General features: G+C 38.2%; 1 protein-coding gene across 1 annotated transcript in view; it reads right to left on the reverse strand.

Annotated features, from left to right (window-relative positions):
- The window catches only part of phlpp1 (PH domain and leucine rich repeat protein phosphatase 1), a 62,362-nt gene that overhangs the window by 16,679 nt on the left and 29,027 nt on the right, over window positions 1–16,656 (reverse strand). The window contains exons 2-4 of the mRNA XM_037682189.1: window positions 5,856–6,052; window positions 4,670–4,795; window positions 788–936 (exon numbers count right to left, since the gene is read on the reverse strand). Of these exons, the coding sequence (XP_037538117.1) occupies window positions 788–936; window positions 4,670–4,795; window positions 5,856–6,052 (472 nt within the window). The remainder of the gene's footprint in view (window positions 1–787; window positions 937–4,669; window positions 4,796–5,855; window positions 6,053–16,656) is intronic.

Here is a 16,656-nt window from a genome sequence, read left to right on the forward strand (position 1 = left end):
TTTGGTCCATGTGTGCCAATGATTCAAGCTCTAGACTGCTTAGGACTATGGATTGTAAATAGAAAGAGAAACCTGTCCAAATCAGCCAGCCATGACCTGCTGTTTCCAATGAAATCTCACTGTGACAGCGTCTTGTCGCTTTGCTCCGTGCACAAGAGCTCATCCCAGTTCCTGTTGGGTTAAGCTATGCTAAGCTTTTTAAACCACAAAGTCCATATCACCTAAAACAATGCAGCTGAAGACCACAAAATGTTTTCTTGAGCCATAATGGCTTACTTTGTTCATGTGATAGGTTTTAAAGCAGGCACGTTAGCAAGTGAGCGCTGGCCTGTAAACTTAAATAATATCAATCTCCTCCCAGAGATGAGTGAGACAGCAAGTTTTGTTTTCACAAAATATTTTTAATCTCTTGTTAATTGTGTTATAAGGACAGACAGTCAATGAATAAAACAGTAGATGCAATTTTACCATTAAAGAGAAGGATACTTAGGAGATAAGTTGGCTAACTGAGGTAATTTATTATTTATTTCTTGTCTTAACACGTACCACTCTTGCTCATCTATGCTTTTTGTAAATGGTCTAAAATATTTCCTCCTATTTGTGTAATTTGCAAGTTGATTGCTGGGTAATTTGAAATACCTGTGGGTGTGAGTATAAAGCCCAAACATGTTCACCATGAACAAAGTGGCTTTAATATTTCAGGTTGTTCATTTAGCCCAGAAACAAACAAACAATAATTCCTTCTTTTTTTGGTCCCATTGGCATTTAGCCTATGACTGAATTGTACCTTTGCAGCTGCTGAAGGTGCTGGTCTGCAGGCAGGAAGTTGTGTTTAAAGTTGAGGTGGGTGAGGTCGTGGCTGTAGAAGAGGTTGGGAGGAAGATGTTCGAGACTGCAGCAGGACAGATCAACAGAGTTGATTCTCTGTGACACCATCTGGATGAAAAGAGAGAAGAGTAAGAAGACAGGAAAGGTGAAAAATAGAGAATGGATAAAAAAATAGAATTTAACAGGATTACCTACACAAAACTAGCAGTTTTTCTGATGATAGGGCGTCAAATGTCATTAAATGTCGATTTTATGATTTGAGTCAAAAGACATTAAGGAAAAACCCACACGGATACAGACTTATTATTATTATTATTATTATTATTATGCATTTCAACATTGTTCAATCTAAGGGAAGTTTTTTGACACATTCGGCTGCACTCTAAGAAACATGAGCGGCAGTCTGAAACTAAAATACCGGCATACACATCGACTTCATCTTAAAGAAGAAACCCTACAGTGTGTGAACTTGAGCCTTTCGGAGTGGAGCTAGCCTGAGGCTCAGCAGTCATCACTGCAGCACGTGCTGCCTCTTTCCAGGCTTCTATTCTGAGTGGCCCTCTGGGTGCCGGTGACACGCATGTCCATGTTAATACTTAGAAAAGAGGTTTTCTGGCTATGCCCTACTTGAGTTCAAATGAGAGACATGAGTGGTGTTTATGTGTGTGAGAGCACCAAGAGACACCGTTTGCACACTACAGATCTGTCTTCAGATATCAGATTTCTGATAAAGAGGTCTAATCTTCATCCAAGTTCAACTTTTAAACAAACACAGTTTGACTAAACTCACTACCCACAAACTGAATTATGTTTTCCTCTGGCCAATCCAGGTTCATGATATCACATCTCGTTTGGGTTGAGGTAATTCAAAACAACTATTACCCCGCCTCCCACTAACCCCAAGTGCTATTTTGTTTTTGCATCTCATAATTTTATATTACCTCCAGGTAATGAACTGCAGCCCTGAAATCCTCCTGTGAAATGTCATAAAATGTATTCATCACTCAGTAATATCTAGGCTTCAAAGTGCTGAGACAGCAAAACTCGCCCAAACCATAATGTTGTCTTTACCACGTTTCACAATTTCTTTTGTTCCATTTTAATTTTCATGTTCCCACAGAATGACCCTAAAAATGTACACAACAAGCAGAAAGTCATAGGTTCAGTTGAGATAAGCAAAAAGTGTTTTGTTGTTGTTATCAGGGATGAGTTTTTGTGTATTTGTTTATTTATTATTATCACAGCACAATGACTGCTTCGATAAAGATTTTTAATGATGTTGTTGAAGCACTGGATGCTAAGTATTATTGTGCTGCACTTTACTTAGACCTGTCTAAAGCTTTTGACACTGTGGATCATGATATCTTAAGTCATGAGCTCTCAGAAACTGGTTTCTCCGATCACACTATTGGTTGGTTCACTAACTATCTTTCAGATCCGAGGCAACAGCAGCCATGGTACTGTTGTTCAGCGTATTGGCTTTGCGCTATTAAGTGTTAGCGTTTTTCTTAGTTTAGCATATTTCTTAGTTCATATCTTAGATCTTATTACTGTTTTTCTTTTACAATTTATACTTTGCTGGATGTAACTGGGACCCTGTGCACACAATTTCGTTCCACCTCATGTACCACATGAGATGCGAATGACAAAGAAAACCTTGACCAATGTGTTAAACTTAATGGTACTTCTTCCAGTTATTTAACTGCTAACAATGGTGTACCACAAGGTCCTGTCTTAGGCCCCACCATTTTCACAATCTACATAGGTAATGTAGGTCAGAGCATCCCTGATGCATCCTTACATTTCTATGCTGATGATACAGTTGTTTACTGTCGAGCTAAAAAAGTTGCTAAGGTTTTCCAGCTTTTGCAATCTGCTTTTGACATCATCCAGTCAGATTTGTTCCATCTCAAACTTGTACTAAACGCAGACAAAAGCAAAGGGATGTTATTTTCAAACAGGGAGTCGGTCCCAGCAGTTCTTCCCTCGATTTTATCTTTGAATGGTGTCCCTATTGAGTTTTTTGATTCCTGAAAATACTTGGGTATCTTGGTCAATTTGCATCTAAAGAAACTGAATGAAAAACTGGGTTTCTCTTTCAGAAATAGATTTTGTCTAACTCTGAATGCTAGGAAACACGTTGTAACTGCAACTTTCCTTCCCTCCATTGAATACTGTGACATTATTTACATGAACGCTCCTGAAAGCACCCTACAGATGTTGTACGCTGTCCATCATGGAGTGCTAATATTCACAACTGGCTGTAACTACCGTACCCACCACTGCACCTTGTATTCACTGGTTAACTGGTCATCATTAACTTCATAGAGACTCTCTCACTGGTCCATTTTCATCTTTAAATCACTTCTTGGTCTGCTGCCTTCATACATCTCCTCCTACATGTCATTGCATGAGTGCAGCTATAGAGCGTGCACTCTTAGGACATTATTACCTGCAGTGTTCCCTCAGTGCAGACTGAACTAGGCAAAAGGGCCTTCTACTACTCCGCTCCTGTTTCCTGGAACACCTTGCCAAAAGATCTGAAGCTCTCGACCTTGGCTTCAAACAACTGCTAAGTTCATGGCAAAAACCAATGCAGACATGTTCCTGTTTGTAGTATTTTATTTCGCTTTATAATGTAGCTTTTTTTTTTTTTCACAATTTTCTTCCATTTATTGTTTTTTTTCAATTTATATGCCTTCTTTTAAGATTATCTACTGTTGTCATCATTCTTTGTTAAAAACAGGCTTCTCTTGTAAATGAGTCCTCGAGGCTCAATGAGACTAACCTGTATAAATAAATCAAATAAATCAAATCCTGGTCCGGGGGCCTTTCTGGGTGGAATTTGCATGTTCTCTCCGTGCATGCGTGGGTTTTCTCCAGGTACTCCAATTTCCTCCCACAGACCAAAAACATGCATGTTAGGCTGATTGGTAACTAAATTGTCCCTAGGTGTGAATGAGTGAGTGAATGGTTGTTTGTCTCATTTGTCTCTATGTGTCTCTGTGATGGACTGCCTGGAGACCTGTTCAGGGTGTCCCCCGCCTCTCGCACAGTGACTGCTGGACATGGGCACTAGTGACCCCCACGACCCGAAAAGGAAGAAGCTGGTAAAGACAGTGGATGGATGGATGGATTTTGGAAGTAACATTTTAATGGCCTTGCTTTAACAGTATCTACTTTAGGTAGTTTTATTTTAATAGTGGATACTTAAGTTATATGTTACCATGTAGACATTTTTAAAGCTGTTGAACGTTTTTTTTTCTTTCTAAGTTTTTAAAGACAGCATGCTGCCCTTTTGTTGGTATCTCCCCAGCTAAGAAGCCAAAAAGTTTAAAGTAAAAGACCCAAATGTGTTCCTTTTATCCTATTTTGAACTGATAAACATGTGGAATCTTAAAAAATTCTATGTAGCATAGTTTAACTTTGTGTACTTTTAATGCACTTCCTAAAAGTTATAATCTCACAGAAGCTATATTTTCCAGGCCTTTACTTAAAGAAACTGGCTCTTCAAGGATCAACAAGTTTGCAAAAACAATCATACTACTTAAGTTCAAAAAAGTCTTAAACATTACTGCAGTTTGTATGTCATAAGTTTAATTGGATAATGTTTTTGTCTTCATTTTAACATCAAGTCACATTCAGGGAATGAATGACTCTTGTTTATGTGCTCACAATCTTTTCTTGGCAAACTTATCTGCAGTTTTCTGCCCTGTTAGTCACACAGCAGTGGCCACAATGTGTGTAGAACTGAACATGCAACTGACAATCAAGAAGTGTCAAATAACCAGATGTTTTTGTTCTTCCTTACTTTTCGAACTCTCTCACAAACAGACAATACCTTGGCAGCGTGTCTGTGCCAGCGCAGGTGCTCTGTGAAGCTGTCAAAGCTGACGTAGTAGGTTTGACTTTGAGGCCCTGCTGAGCTGAAGGCCAAACAGTGATTGTGCTTCTTCACCTCCTCCACCTGCAACGAGGCACACACAAGAGTGACGTCGTAGTTTGAAATTCTGACATATTTGACCATGGGCAGAATAGAAATAAAAATACCAAACAGACAACATCCAAAAATAATGGTAAATAAAACAAGAGAGGCAAAGCTGACAGAGATGCCCCAAGAGATTATATTAAGTTGTTTCAGTGGAGCCACTAAATGTCAACAGGGTAAAGACATTCAGTCACCAGTGCAGCTATGAAAAATATGCAAGGCATACACGATCATATGATAAATGCACGTGTGTGACATGAGCAGCGACAAATATGGGCGAAACAGCATTTTTTAAATATTCATAGTCACACACTCCAGCATTTCTCTGTGAATAACTGATCAGTTATGGAGATTAAATAGAACACCAGCACACAAGTTCACCCCATACAAACACACACATGTGTGACCACGTGCGGTGTGTGAAATGTTTGGAAACTGGGTGTGGTAGAGTGTCCTTTGTGCCAGGCATGCAAGTAGATAATGCTTTTCCCACAAACCCCTTGGAGCTTATTTTGCACACATGCACATAAATCAGTCAACAGATAAAGGTCAAATGAAGCAAGACAGACTCTCAGTTAGCTAGATAAAAAAATAAAAAGCTCCATTACACATAAAATTAAAAGTGTGTGATGACTTCAGATTAGAAATAAACAAAACATTCCTGCTAAAAGCAAAAAAAAAAAAAAATCTGCATTTGCATTTATCATTTTTCTACTATCTGCATTTAAACGAAAACAAACAAAGCAGGCAGCATCAATGTTCAAACACAAAGTAAAGGACAAACGGTTATTTAAAGTGACGTGTGTTAGTACACATGGACACGTGTCCTGAGGGTTAAAATATGACCTATTAAGTCTGTGTACTGGTAATACGACATTATGGCTTTATGATGCAGAACACAAGTTAAAGAACTTTTATATAATGCATATGGTCAGTCCTTGTGGCTCATTGAGACTAGTCTGTAAAGGTTGAATATGAACAGGGAAAATTAGGTTTTGTGACATGTCATTCTTCAGTTGTGTGTTTTCTTTTTACATACTTTTCCACCGATGAGAGGGAGGATGTGCATCTTCCCGATCTGGCTCTCTTTGATGGAGGAGACAATGAGGCAGGTCCCGCAGAGGATGACCTGCCGTTTGGTCCAGCGGTTGACTGGCAACTGGAGTTTCCCTTTCCGAACATTGTAGGCCCCAGACAGCTGTACCCGCTCTGAGTTTTCAATACACTGGGGTTTACCTGTAACAAGGAAAAAAGATTGTTTTGTTAAAAAAAGATGTCTGCAAACAAATAAAAACAGCCAAACTAAAGATAATTTAGTACAGAAGCTCTCCGTTCCATTAATGGTTCTTTAGAATGTTTAGTGAAACTGAACAATCAAATTTCAATTTCAATTCAGTTCAATTTATTTATATAGCACCAAGTCACAACACAAGTCATCTCAGGGACCTGAACAGAAACATTCATATTGTATATATAAAAATAAGTTAATAACATTATCTGAGGAGCAGACTGCTTTGAGCTTAACTCCATCACAGAACTCTCATCTTGAACAAGCATGAAGGCGACAGTGGAAACAGGAAAAACTCCCTCATGAGGAAGAAACCTCCAGCAGAACCAGGCTCAGGACAAGTGGACATCTGCTTCCACCGGCTGGGTTTGAGAGGAACAGATACACAGTGGCAGGTCGAGAATCACACGTTCATTTTAAGAAATGAGGTCAGTTTGTCCTCCAGTTGTCTAAACCTATAGCAGCATAACAAGCCAACACTAACTATAGGATTCATCAAAAAGGAAAGTTTTAATCCCAGTCTTAAAACTGGACAATGTGTCAGCCTCACGGACAGAAACTGGAAGTTGGTTCCACGAGAGAGGAGTCTGATAACTGAAAGATCTTCCTGCCATTCTGCTTTTGGAAACTCTAGGAACTGCAAGTAAACCTGCAGTCTGAAAGCGAAGTGCTCGGTTAGGCAAATATGGAACAATAAGATCTGTAATATAAGATGGAGCTAGGTTGTTGAGAGCTTTGTAGGTTAGAAGTAAGATTTTGAATTCTATTCTGAATTTGACATGGAGCCAATGGAGAGAATTTAAACTGGGGATATATGATCTCTTCTACTAATTCCAGTTAAGACTCTGGAAGCAGCATTTTGGATCAATTGAAGACATTTTAAACAAGTTTTTGGACACCCAGATAACAAACCATTGCAATAGTCCAGTCTAGACGTGACAAATGCATGAACCAGTTTTCACAATCAAGCATGCTTGGACTGCTTGCATTACAACTGCATATTAGGTGAGCACTGACACAGAACGTTAAAAACATTTAAAAAGTTTTTTTTTTTTTTTAGATGTATCTAAACTCACAAAATAACCAACACATTAACCAGAACAACCTTGGAATAGATATCTGTTATATGTGTTTATTTGGATATATATTGTCAGCAATGAAGCGTGACTTGTTGCCCATAAAGGCCAAGTCATCAGAATATAACTGACAGGTTCCCAGAATGTTCCCAAAATTACATCAGCACTGTTGAGTAAATACATAACAAAAGCCAACGTCAGACAAAAGTCTATTGATAGAACATTGGCACAATGATATGAATGCTAGATTATTTTAAAGGGGTAATTTTGATCTTTTGAGGTAGGGTTTTGTGGAAAGGTTATGAACAATTACATCGGTTATGATCTGACGAGTTCTGAGCGTCGTGTCTTCAGTTTTACACATATGTCCGTCCCTTTAGCCTGGTTCACTCACTTCACAGCAACCGTGCTAAATCTAACATTCAGCCTGCTTATCAGGCATTCTGTCAGCCAGCCTGTGTTATCATTCTGTCTAAACAGCCAACTGCTTTCCGTCTACCTCCACCTCCGCAAAAACTTACCAGGACTGGCACTCAACGTCCTCCTCTCCCCTATCATTCCCCCCACCTCTTTCTGTCCGCCTGCTTGGCTTTCAGTTTCCCTTCTCTATCCATAGGTGTTGAGTGTTTTGTGCTCGAAGCGTGTTTAACCTCACTGCTTTTCAGCCAAGTTTACCATGCCTTGCTTTAGGACATTGATCAATCAAATAAAAACAACTTTTTTACAACTTTTATTATGACTTTTATTACAGGGTTTACAGTAAACTGGCTCGTCTTGTTGTCAACCCACGCATTTCGCTTCACTCTAAAAACAAAGTGAGTTGGTAGAGAAAGAGTGAGCAAGCAAGTGCAAACTTGCATTCACTCTTGTAGTAGCTTTAAATAATAGAGGACTGAACTTTCTTCGACACACACGCATACACACACACTCACTGAGATTTTGTATGAGCTGATTATTTAATGAATACACATTTTAAAGAAAATACTTTAGACCAGGGCAGCACGGTGATGCAGTGGTTAGAGCGGGGGCCTCTCAATGAGAAAGTCGTAGGACCACCACCGGCTTGGTGCCTTTCAGGGTGGAGTTTACATATTCTTCCTGTACACACATGGGTTTACTCCTCGGTTTTGTCGCCGGGAGTGAGTGAGAGTGTAAATGGCTGTTTGTTTGTCTCTCTATGTATCCCTGTGATGGACTTGCGACCTGTCCAGGGTGCACCACGTCTCTTGAACAGTGACTGCTGGATAGATAGACACCAGCTGACCCATGACATGGAGAGGAAAAGGTGGGTTAAAAATGGTTTGGTGGCTGGTTCGACAGACAGATGGACTTTTAAACCACAGGTTTCTAACACAAACAGCAAACATGCTCTGGTGTTTTTTTTTATTACTTGTACAAAAATATTTTGTTCACAGCAGATCCAGTTATTTTATGAAAGAATTCTTGACAAAATGGCATGGATTTCAGGCATGTGGCCTGAAATCCTTTTAGTAAATATTGACGCTCATGCACAGTGGTAAGCTTTCTTTGTAAGTTTCAGCATAACAAAATAGGCATACATGTTAGCACAAACACGTTTCTGAATTGTACAAAGGCGCCACCATCTCACGGAATAGCAGTCGATTATAAATTTGCAGGTTAGAAGCACGTCTAACTGAACAGATAGCTTGAATTACACATGGTATTTTTTATTTTTTTAATTTTTTCAGATAAAATGAAAGACATAAAATTAGAGAAATTGCATTTCCTGTGAAAATGCAGTGTGAATGCTTATTGTAAAAGAACTTGCTGAAAAGCAGCTGAAATAGGCTAAAACATTCTGAAATGTAGCTGAAATGGAAGAACGAGACTAATTTAGCAGAAGAAAGCAGGAAGAACACATATTTTCAGAATTAGGTTTAAACGAATAGAAGTGGGTGCAAAAAATAGAACATTAGCTTAAAAAGGCTGAAATTAGCAAAAAAAAAAAAGAACTGAAAAGTAGCTGAAAAGGTAGAAAGAAGTTTAAACTACCACAAGGAAGCGGAAAGAGCTGAAATGAGCAAAAAAAGTGGAATTACCTGAAAAAGCTAAAAACATAATCAAAGAGCTAAATAGTAGCTGAAAGAGTATAAAAAGCTGAAACTAGCAGAAAAAAAAACTTAAAGGAGTATAAGCTGAAATTACCATAAAGAAATCAATTAGGCTGAAAGAAGCAGACATGAGCACAAAATAGTGAAAATTATCTGAAAAAGTCGAAATAAGCAAAAACAGCTGAAAAGTATGTAAAAAGGCAGAAAGAGGCTTAAATCACCAGAAGTGGAGAAAACACATTTTTGCTGAAGTAGGCACTTACTTAAAAGTTGAAAAGAGTGCAAATAATGTGGAATAAGCTGAAAAAGCTAAAATTAGCATACAAGCTAAATAGTAGCTGAAATAGCAGAAGAGGTTGAAACGTGCATAAATAAGCTGAAAGGAGCATAACAAGCTGAAATTAGCAGAAAGAAGTTAGAAGACGCACAAAAATGTTGTGGTTAGCAGAAATAATAAAAGGAGCACAAAACAGCTGAAAAACAGCTGAAAATGGCTGAAAGCAGTTTAAATTTGCAGAAGGAAGCTGAAAGAAGCTGAACCAGAACAAAATGTGAAAGGAGCTGTAAAAGGTTGTAAACAGATCTAAAGATGTGAAGGATGTAAAATGAGCTCAATTCAGTTTCTATGAGAAAAAAAATGGAAGACTAAAAATTTCAAAAAACTGAAGTTGCACCAATATCAAGTCACAGCAGGATTGTCCTGAAAGAGCTGAACGTTTTGATACGATTTGTTGAAATAGCACAAAAACGATAGAACAAGAAAGATGCCGAAAAACGTACAGAAGAGAAATGGAACACAACAGTGTGAATGCTTCATAAACATTCACACAATAAAGTAATAGCATTATTTGAATGCTAGGTTTATGTAAGAGTTTTAAACCAAGAGCATCTAATGTTGAGAAAAGACGGAGAGATTTTAGTCAAGTCTTAAAAATAACAATATGCACAATCTCATTGCAATATTGTAAAATGACTTGGAGCATGTGTTGTGACTGACTCTCAGCTTCTAACACATAAAATTTAGCTCAATAGTTGAAAAATTGACAAATGTAAAGGCTTTTTTTTAGTGTTGCATAATGATGATGAGCTGTAACCTTGAATTAGATCCACTCCAACAGGAAGTCACTTGTGAAAGTTTCATTGAAATCAGTTTAGTGGTTCCAGAAATATTTTACTAACAGGCAAAGAGAGTTGACTCCAACAAGTGGCTGCCAATTTGTACCAGATTACTTTTCCTTTTTTTAATTTTTTTTTAACTTGTCTAGTGGTTCATAAGATATTTTGCTAACAGAAACGTAAACACGCACACACAAGTGAAACGAGTATCCATGATCTTTCGGACAATGTCAGGATCGTCCCAAAGTCAAAACTGTTCACAAATCTCAATATATTTTAGTTTTTGGTGTGTCATCATTTATACATAAACAGGATGAGAGCACGTTTAATGATATAATAATTTGTTTGGAATTCAGCCTAAATCAGTGCAGAAACTTGAAAATAAGAATTGATATGGAGGAGCTCTAATATGAAAACGAGCCTGTTAGCAAAATTAGCTAAATCATCTCAATATGGAACCTAAAAATAATAATAAAAAAAAACCATTAAAAAAAGTTGTTGTTTTTTACCTAAACTGCTTTCATAAAATGGTAGTGGTCCTCCTTCCTGCTGTGAATACCTATACTCATCTACACTCGTCTCCTGAAGCAAGTGAAGTGTGCACAAAGCAAATGAAGCTGAGGGGTTTTATCTCCTTTTAAAGAGATTTTATTACCACCATCTACTCTAGAAGAAAAGCAATTAAACGACTGAGCATTTGTTATTATGATGTTTACACAGAGGTGGAGGTGCTGGCTGGAAAAGCTTGATTTTTAACAACCCATCATTTTCACAAGTTCAAACCACAATTGGCATGTATTTAAAAAATTGAATATTTTTAACGTAATTTGATTCATGACATAAAAGCAACATATCGCATTTTAAAAAGCAGCTTTAATGCCATGTTAAAACTCTTTTCCCTTCATTTATTTTACTTAAAATTTGAAAATAACTTCCATCACGTGCAACCAAATAGCTCTTGAAGCTACTTTACAAACATAAACTATAATCAGCTTTCATTTTTAGTTCCCAAAACGTGGTTCAGTAAGTTAAATTTGTCAATGCAAAGAATCAAAAAGGAATATTATATGAGGAAGTGAACTTAAAAACAAATACAGCACAAAAAAAATTGAAATGTTCACAAGTGTCCCTTTCAATTTAACATGGAAATAACGCTTGAACTTAACGTCTTTTGGATTCAGGCAAATGACTAGTTCTGATAAAACTCCTTAAAAAATAAGTCAGCACAAGAGCTATCTGTTCACAAAATGACATACAAATGTGATATCTCACTACCACCCAAATGGGGTAACGGAACAGACTGTTCTCCACCCCCCCCCTCCCCTCTCCAAGTTGCTGGACACCATAGGTTACCAGCGGGAGCACATTTGCATGACAGATCTTAGGAAGAGGGAATGTGTTGCATTAGGCAAATTATTCACAAGCTTTTAGCCTCAATATGTCACATGGGCACATTCCTACTATTTTTAGGCCTTTTGTTGGAGCACTCTCCCACACAAGCATATGCAAACACACACGCGTGTGCACATACACCCACACACATCTCTTCCCACTATTCTCCCCACACATGCTTCAGTGACAGTAATTACCCATCTTAATTTGTGCGTCCATCTAATTCCTGCCCCAGCATCTTCAAAAATGTTGATGGACAAAAGAACAACAATAAGAAAGGCAGAATAATAAAAGTGGAGCAGCTCCTGTGTGGATGTTGGGAGTTTACAACGAACTGGCATGGATGTGGGACAACTGAACTGAGACGTCCTTTTCAGCCTGGTCGTGAGAACGCACAAAGGAAGAAACAGAAAAAAAAGGAGGTGGGAATCCCATCCTGTTCACAAGTAGACAGGGCCAGAGAGCAGCAGGATCTTTTAGTAACCCCGTGGTATGAATATAAGAAATTATGAGAGACATGTTCCAAATGTATAAACCATGGTCCACCTACGCTGGAAATATTTTGAGCAGCAAAAACGTTAGTCATGGTGGTCAATCATCCCATAATCGACGAGGAATGCAGAAGATGTGAGTTTAAAAATAGATAGGGCCTGAAAGGTGGGTGTGTTCATGTGCAGAAGCCAGTCTATTCCTAGACCTACAGTATGAAGGAGCAAGAGTACAGTGTGTGTGTGTGTGTAACTAAAGATAGTTTCCTTCCTTTCCCCGAGGCTTAGGAAATAACGGCTTCCCTTCCACATTGGGCTCCAGTTTCAATGCATGTGCACCCGTGCTAACAGACACACACAGAGCACACTTACACACAATCAATGAACAAGCAACAAATTATTAATGTGACCTAAACTACAACTGAATTTACCTGATGCAAGTTGACCATTTGATCGCTACGACTTATTTTATGGTTACACAAAGGGACAAAGGGTGGTTTTAGCCCTCCACCACAGCCAGTCAACTTGACAGTATTTTTCATTTATCAAGTTTACATCTAATTTGCTTGTTCTTTCATATATTAAACATTGGTCATCGTTCTTTTATTTGGTTTTCACTTGATGTAGATATTGTCGCCTCTAATTCTGTTTCAGAGGGGCATATCTCTACATTGTTAATTAAATTAAAACGATTACTTTACTGCATGATTTTGGTACAATACAAACTAATATGATTTGGGATTTTTAATAATAAGTTAATATTAAAATATGCTTTTGAACATAGAATTTGGCAGTAGAAACTTCCAGAAGATTGAAATTGTACGATTTTTTTTGGGCTTGTAGCAGACACTATTAATGACTGTTAAATTCCTGTTTAATCTTAAAAACAAACAAATCAATCCATCCATTATCTTTTATTCGCTTCTTGTCCATGTCCAGCCATCACTGTGCGAGAGGTAGGGGACACCCTGAACAGGTCTCCAGTCCATCACAGGGACACATAGAGACAAACGAGACAAACAACCATTCACTCACACTCAGGGACAATTTAGAGTTACCAATCAGCCTAACATGCATGTTTTTGGTCTGTGGGAGGAAACTGGAGTACCTGCAGAAAACCCATTCATGCATTGAGAGAACATACAAACACCACCCAGAAAGACCCCCCCGGATCGGGATTTGAACCAGAGTAACCTGCTTGCTGAGAGGCAGTAACTACCAGTTGTGCTGCCCAACAAACAAACAAATAAATAAATACATCTAAATAAAGTCTGGAATAATAGCCACCCAAGGAATACCTAATTCCACATGGCACTTTGCTGTGTAAGTGATGAATGAGTATGCACATGTGGAACAGCTGCTGCTCGTGTATTTCCATAAACATAATCACACTGAAATTAAGCAAACAACTCCTGGTTGTTTAATATTAGTGCAGCATGCAGATTATTAGATTGTTAGCGCCACACTCTAAAACCGGCTGCCCCTGCTGCCACCTTTTGTTTCCCCTCACTGTAGTAAACAGCTTGCTTCATCCATCTTTTATTTAACAGTTCAACACTTTCTTTTTCCTCTGGATTTTCTCTGTAATAACAAGAGCACAAACCTTGTTAATCATGGTGCCCTTGCTAAATGCAGCCTGACATGTGCACACCTCCACTTCAGGACTGGGCATGTTGTTCCGCAGGGCATTAATGACCCACATAAGTCACAACAGAACATGACCGTAGAGACGTTGTTTCCTCTATAGATGGTGGCAGATGTGCCGGATGGCAAGACTCAACGACTTAAGAAATTCTTTGAAGCTCAGAATAAGCTTTTGGATCTTGAACATCCGTTTCACAAAGTACAAAGACGGATCAAATTAAAAGACCTACTTTTCCTTGAAGGAACGTATATGTCGCTTGCATGTCGTGCCAATTTTAGACTAAAATTGTTATGTGTCGAGAAAATTATTAAGTTTATTTTGGTGAAACGTTGAAAATAATGCTATTCCCAATCTCATTCAATTTTGCAAGATGTGATGATCTCGGAAGTTGTGCTGTGAATGACTTTCAGGTACTACCACAATAAATTTTAGCACAATATCTGTAATATTTAACAATTTTAACAGCCATGTTATGTTCTCTAAGGTCAGATAGCTGTGGCAGTCATCTTAAATTGAATTGTCTCCAAAATTTAAGCAGTTATAGAAGTACCAACAGGTATTATTTACTGAACATTAAATTAAAATCTGTTCAGAGGTTCATAAGAGATTTTACGAACAATGTTAACTCCTAACAGTTAATGAAAACATTTTAAACAAAGCTCTGGAGCAATCTGATGAACAGTCAGAATATGTCTTGGCCATGAGTCTCAGCTAGTACCACACCATATTTTAGCTTTATCTTTGTAAAATTGACTGAATTACAGCAATTTGAATTTTCAAGCCCAGTTAGCCATGACAGCCATGTTGAATCCAGGTGCATCCAGATGCAGGAAGAGGGCCACCTGCATCATGAAGGACCTCACTCACCCAGCACACACTTTTTTTACCCCGCTCCCCTCCGGCAGAAGGTTGAGGTGCATTAAGTGTAGAACCACTAGACTGAGGAACAGCTTCTACCCTGAGGCTGTTAGACTCATAAATCTATAACCAGGATAATCATGGTAAGAAAAAAAAAGAGAGAGAAATTCACTGTAATGCCATTTTAATTGATGATATGTGACTTATCTGTGCTGCTGATTATCAATGCTGCTGATCTCTTGCCTTTATGCTACTGTATTCATACCCATCTACTCACTCCAGACTCATGTTCGGGCTGCTATTTAATATTCCTATTATTTAACATTATTAGTGTTTAGCGTATATCTTAGATCTTTTAACATAAAGGTTGAATGAATATCATTTAGTGTATATCAGTGTATATCTTAGTTCCTTGTATACTGTTTCTTTTCATACTTTATATTTTTGCTATTTTTGGGTGCAACTGGGACCTTAAGTACACACTTTCATTCCACCTCATGTACCACATGTGATGCGAATGACAAAGAACTTTGAATCTTGAACTGGGTTCACTCCAAACATTAACAACTACAGTTGCATTTTCAATGATTACTTTTGGAAAGTTTCATAACAATTTGTGCAGTGGTTCATAAGATTTTTTTTGGCCATATGACCACACACACACACAAACACAGGCTAAAACATCATCACTCCCCTTTGCTTTTTGGTAGCACACAATAATAGCGGGCGTGGTTGGAGGAAAATAAGTGATATGACCTCCTATCATGCAAACTACAATTGAGGACAGGTGTTAGAGAAAGAATATGGATATAGAAATAACATTTGGGCCTACTGGGACACAAACACCTGCCCTGTCCTTCTGGTTTAAAATACATACAAAACGTACACTTGCGATGTCAGAATGCATTTTCTTTCCACTGAGTATAAAGAAAATAACGTGCTTCCTAGACTGTGGCATTCCTTTATTTACCGTTTCATGGTTCTTTCTTCTCTGTGAATGTTTCTGTGGTTGATTTGAGGCGAGTACTCAAATTCAAAGTGACAGGCCGTGCAGGGCCATCTGCCTGGCAGTGCTTGACAGGCCTTGCTCGAAGGTGGCAAAGGCTATCACGGATGACAGGCTACTCCCTGCACACAGTTAAAGTGCTCCATTTTTTTTCTTCCCTCTATACCTTTAAGAGAGATGTACACGCTTAACTGAGAATGTGCAAGACTTACAACAAATTTGTCTTTTAAGAATTTCTTAAATCCAATACAAGTAGTTTCTGAAATTAGCGTAAATCTACAAGGCCTCTTTAAAAATTCACAGATGTTCCCACACAAACAGGTCAACAGAGTTAGAGAGGGCTGTCTCCCCCTCAGGGACAGAGGATGTGCTGATGTGTGAAATGTATCAAGCTGTACTTTGTGTAAAAGTGATAAGGAGCTGAGGCACATTTGCATGGGAAATAAGTGAAATGTTCCCGCATTATCAAACTGTGACACCACATTTGCACAAAACGCTATTCACCCATGTTTCAGGATGTTCTTCTTTGGGTTGTGCTCAGCATAAATGTGCAGGACTGTATTGTTGCTTCAACATTTGCAAAAAAAATACAAAGGTTGTGTTTTAATATTATGACTACGAGAAAGTCTGAGTTCAACAAAACATTCAGAAGTCAAAATATTACCCAAGGTCAAATTAAGAGTGTTTAATTGGCTTTACTTTGTGTCAAAAATGTGCAGAACACAACAGAATAGCTGATATTATTTTGGTCTGATGCTCAACCCCTTGAGACCATTCTGAAACAAAACCAATTATATCCTACCTAAGCTTTCATTGTGTTTCATAAAGACAAATGTCAGCATGACAAAAAGGTCACCCTAAACTTTGAACATTCCACATAATTCTCATTCACTAGATCA

This window comes from Nematolebias whitei, chromosome 9 (assembly GCF_014905685.2).
Source record: "Nematolebias whitei isolate Nwh7 chromosome 9, NemWhi1, whole genome shotgun sequence".
NCBI lineage: Eukaryota > Metazoa > Chordata > Actinopteri > Cyprinodontiformes > Rivulidae > Nematolebias > Nematolebias whitei.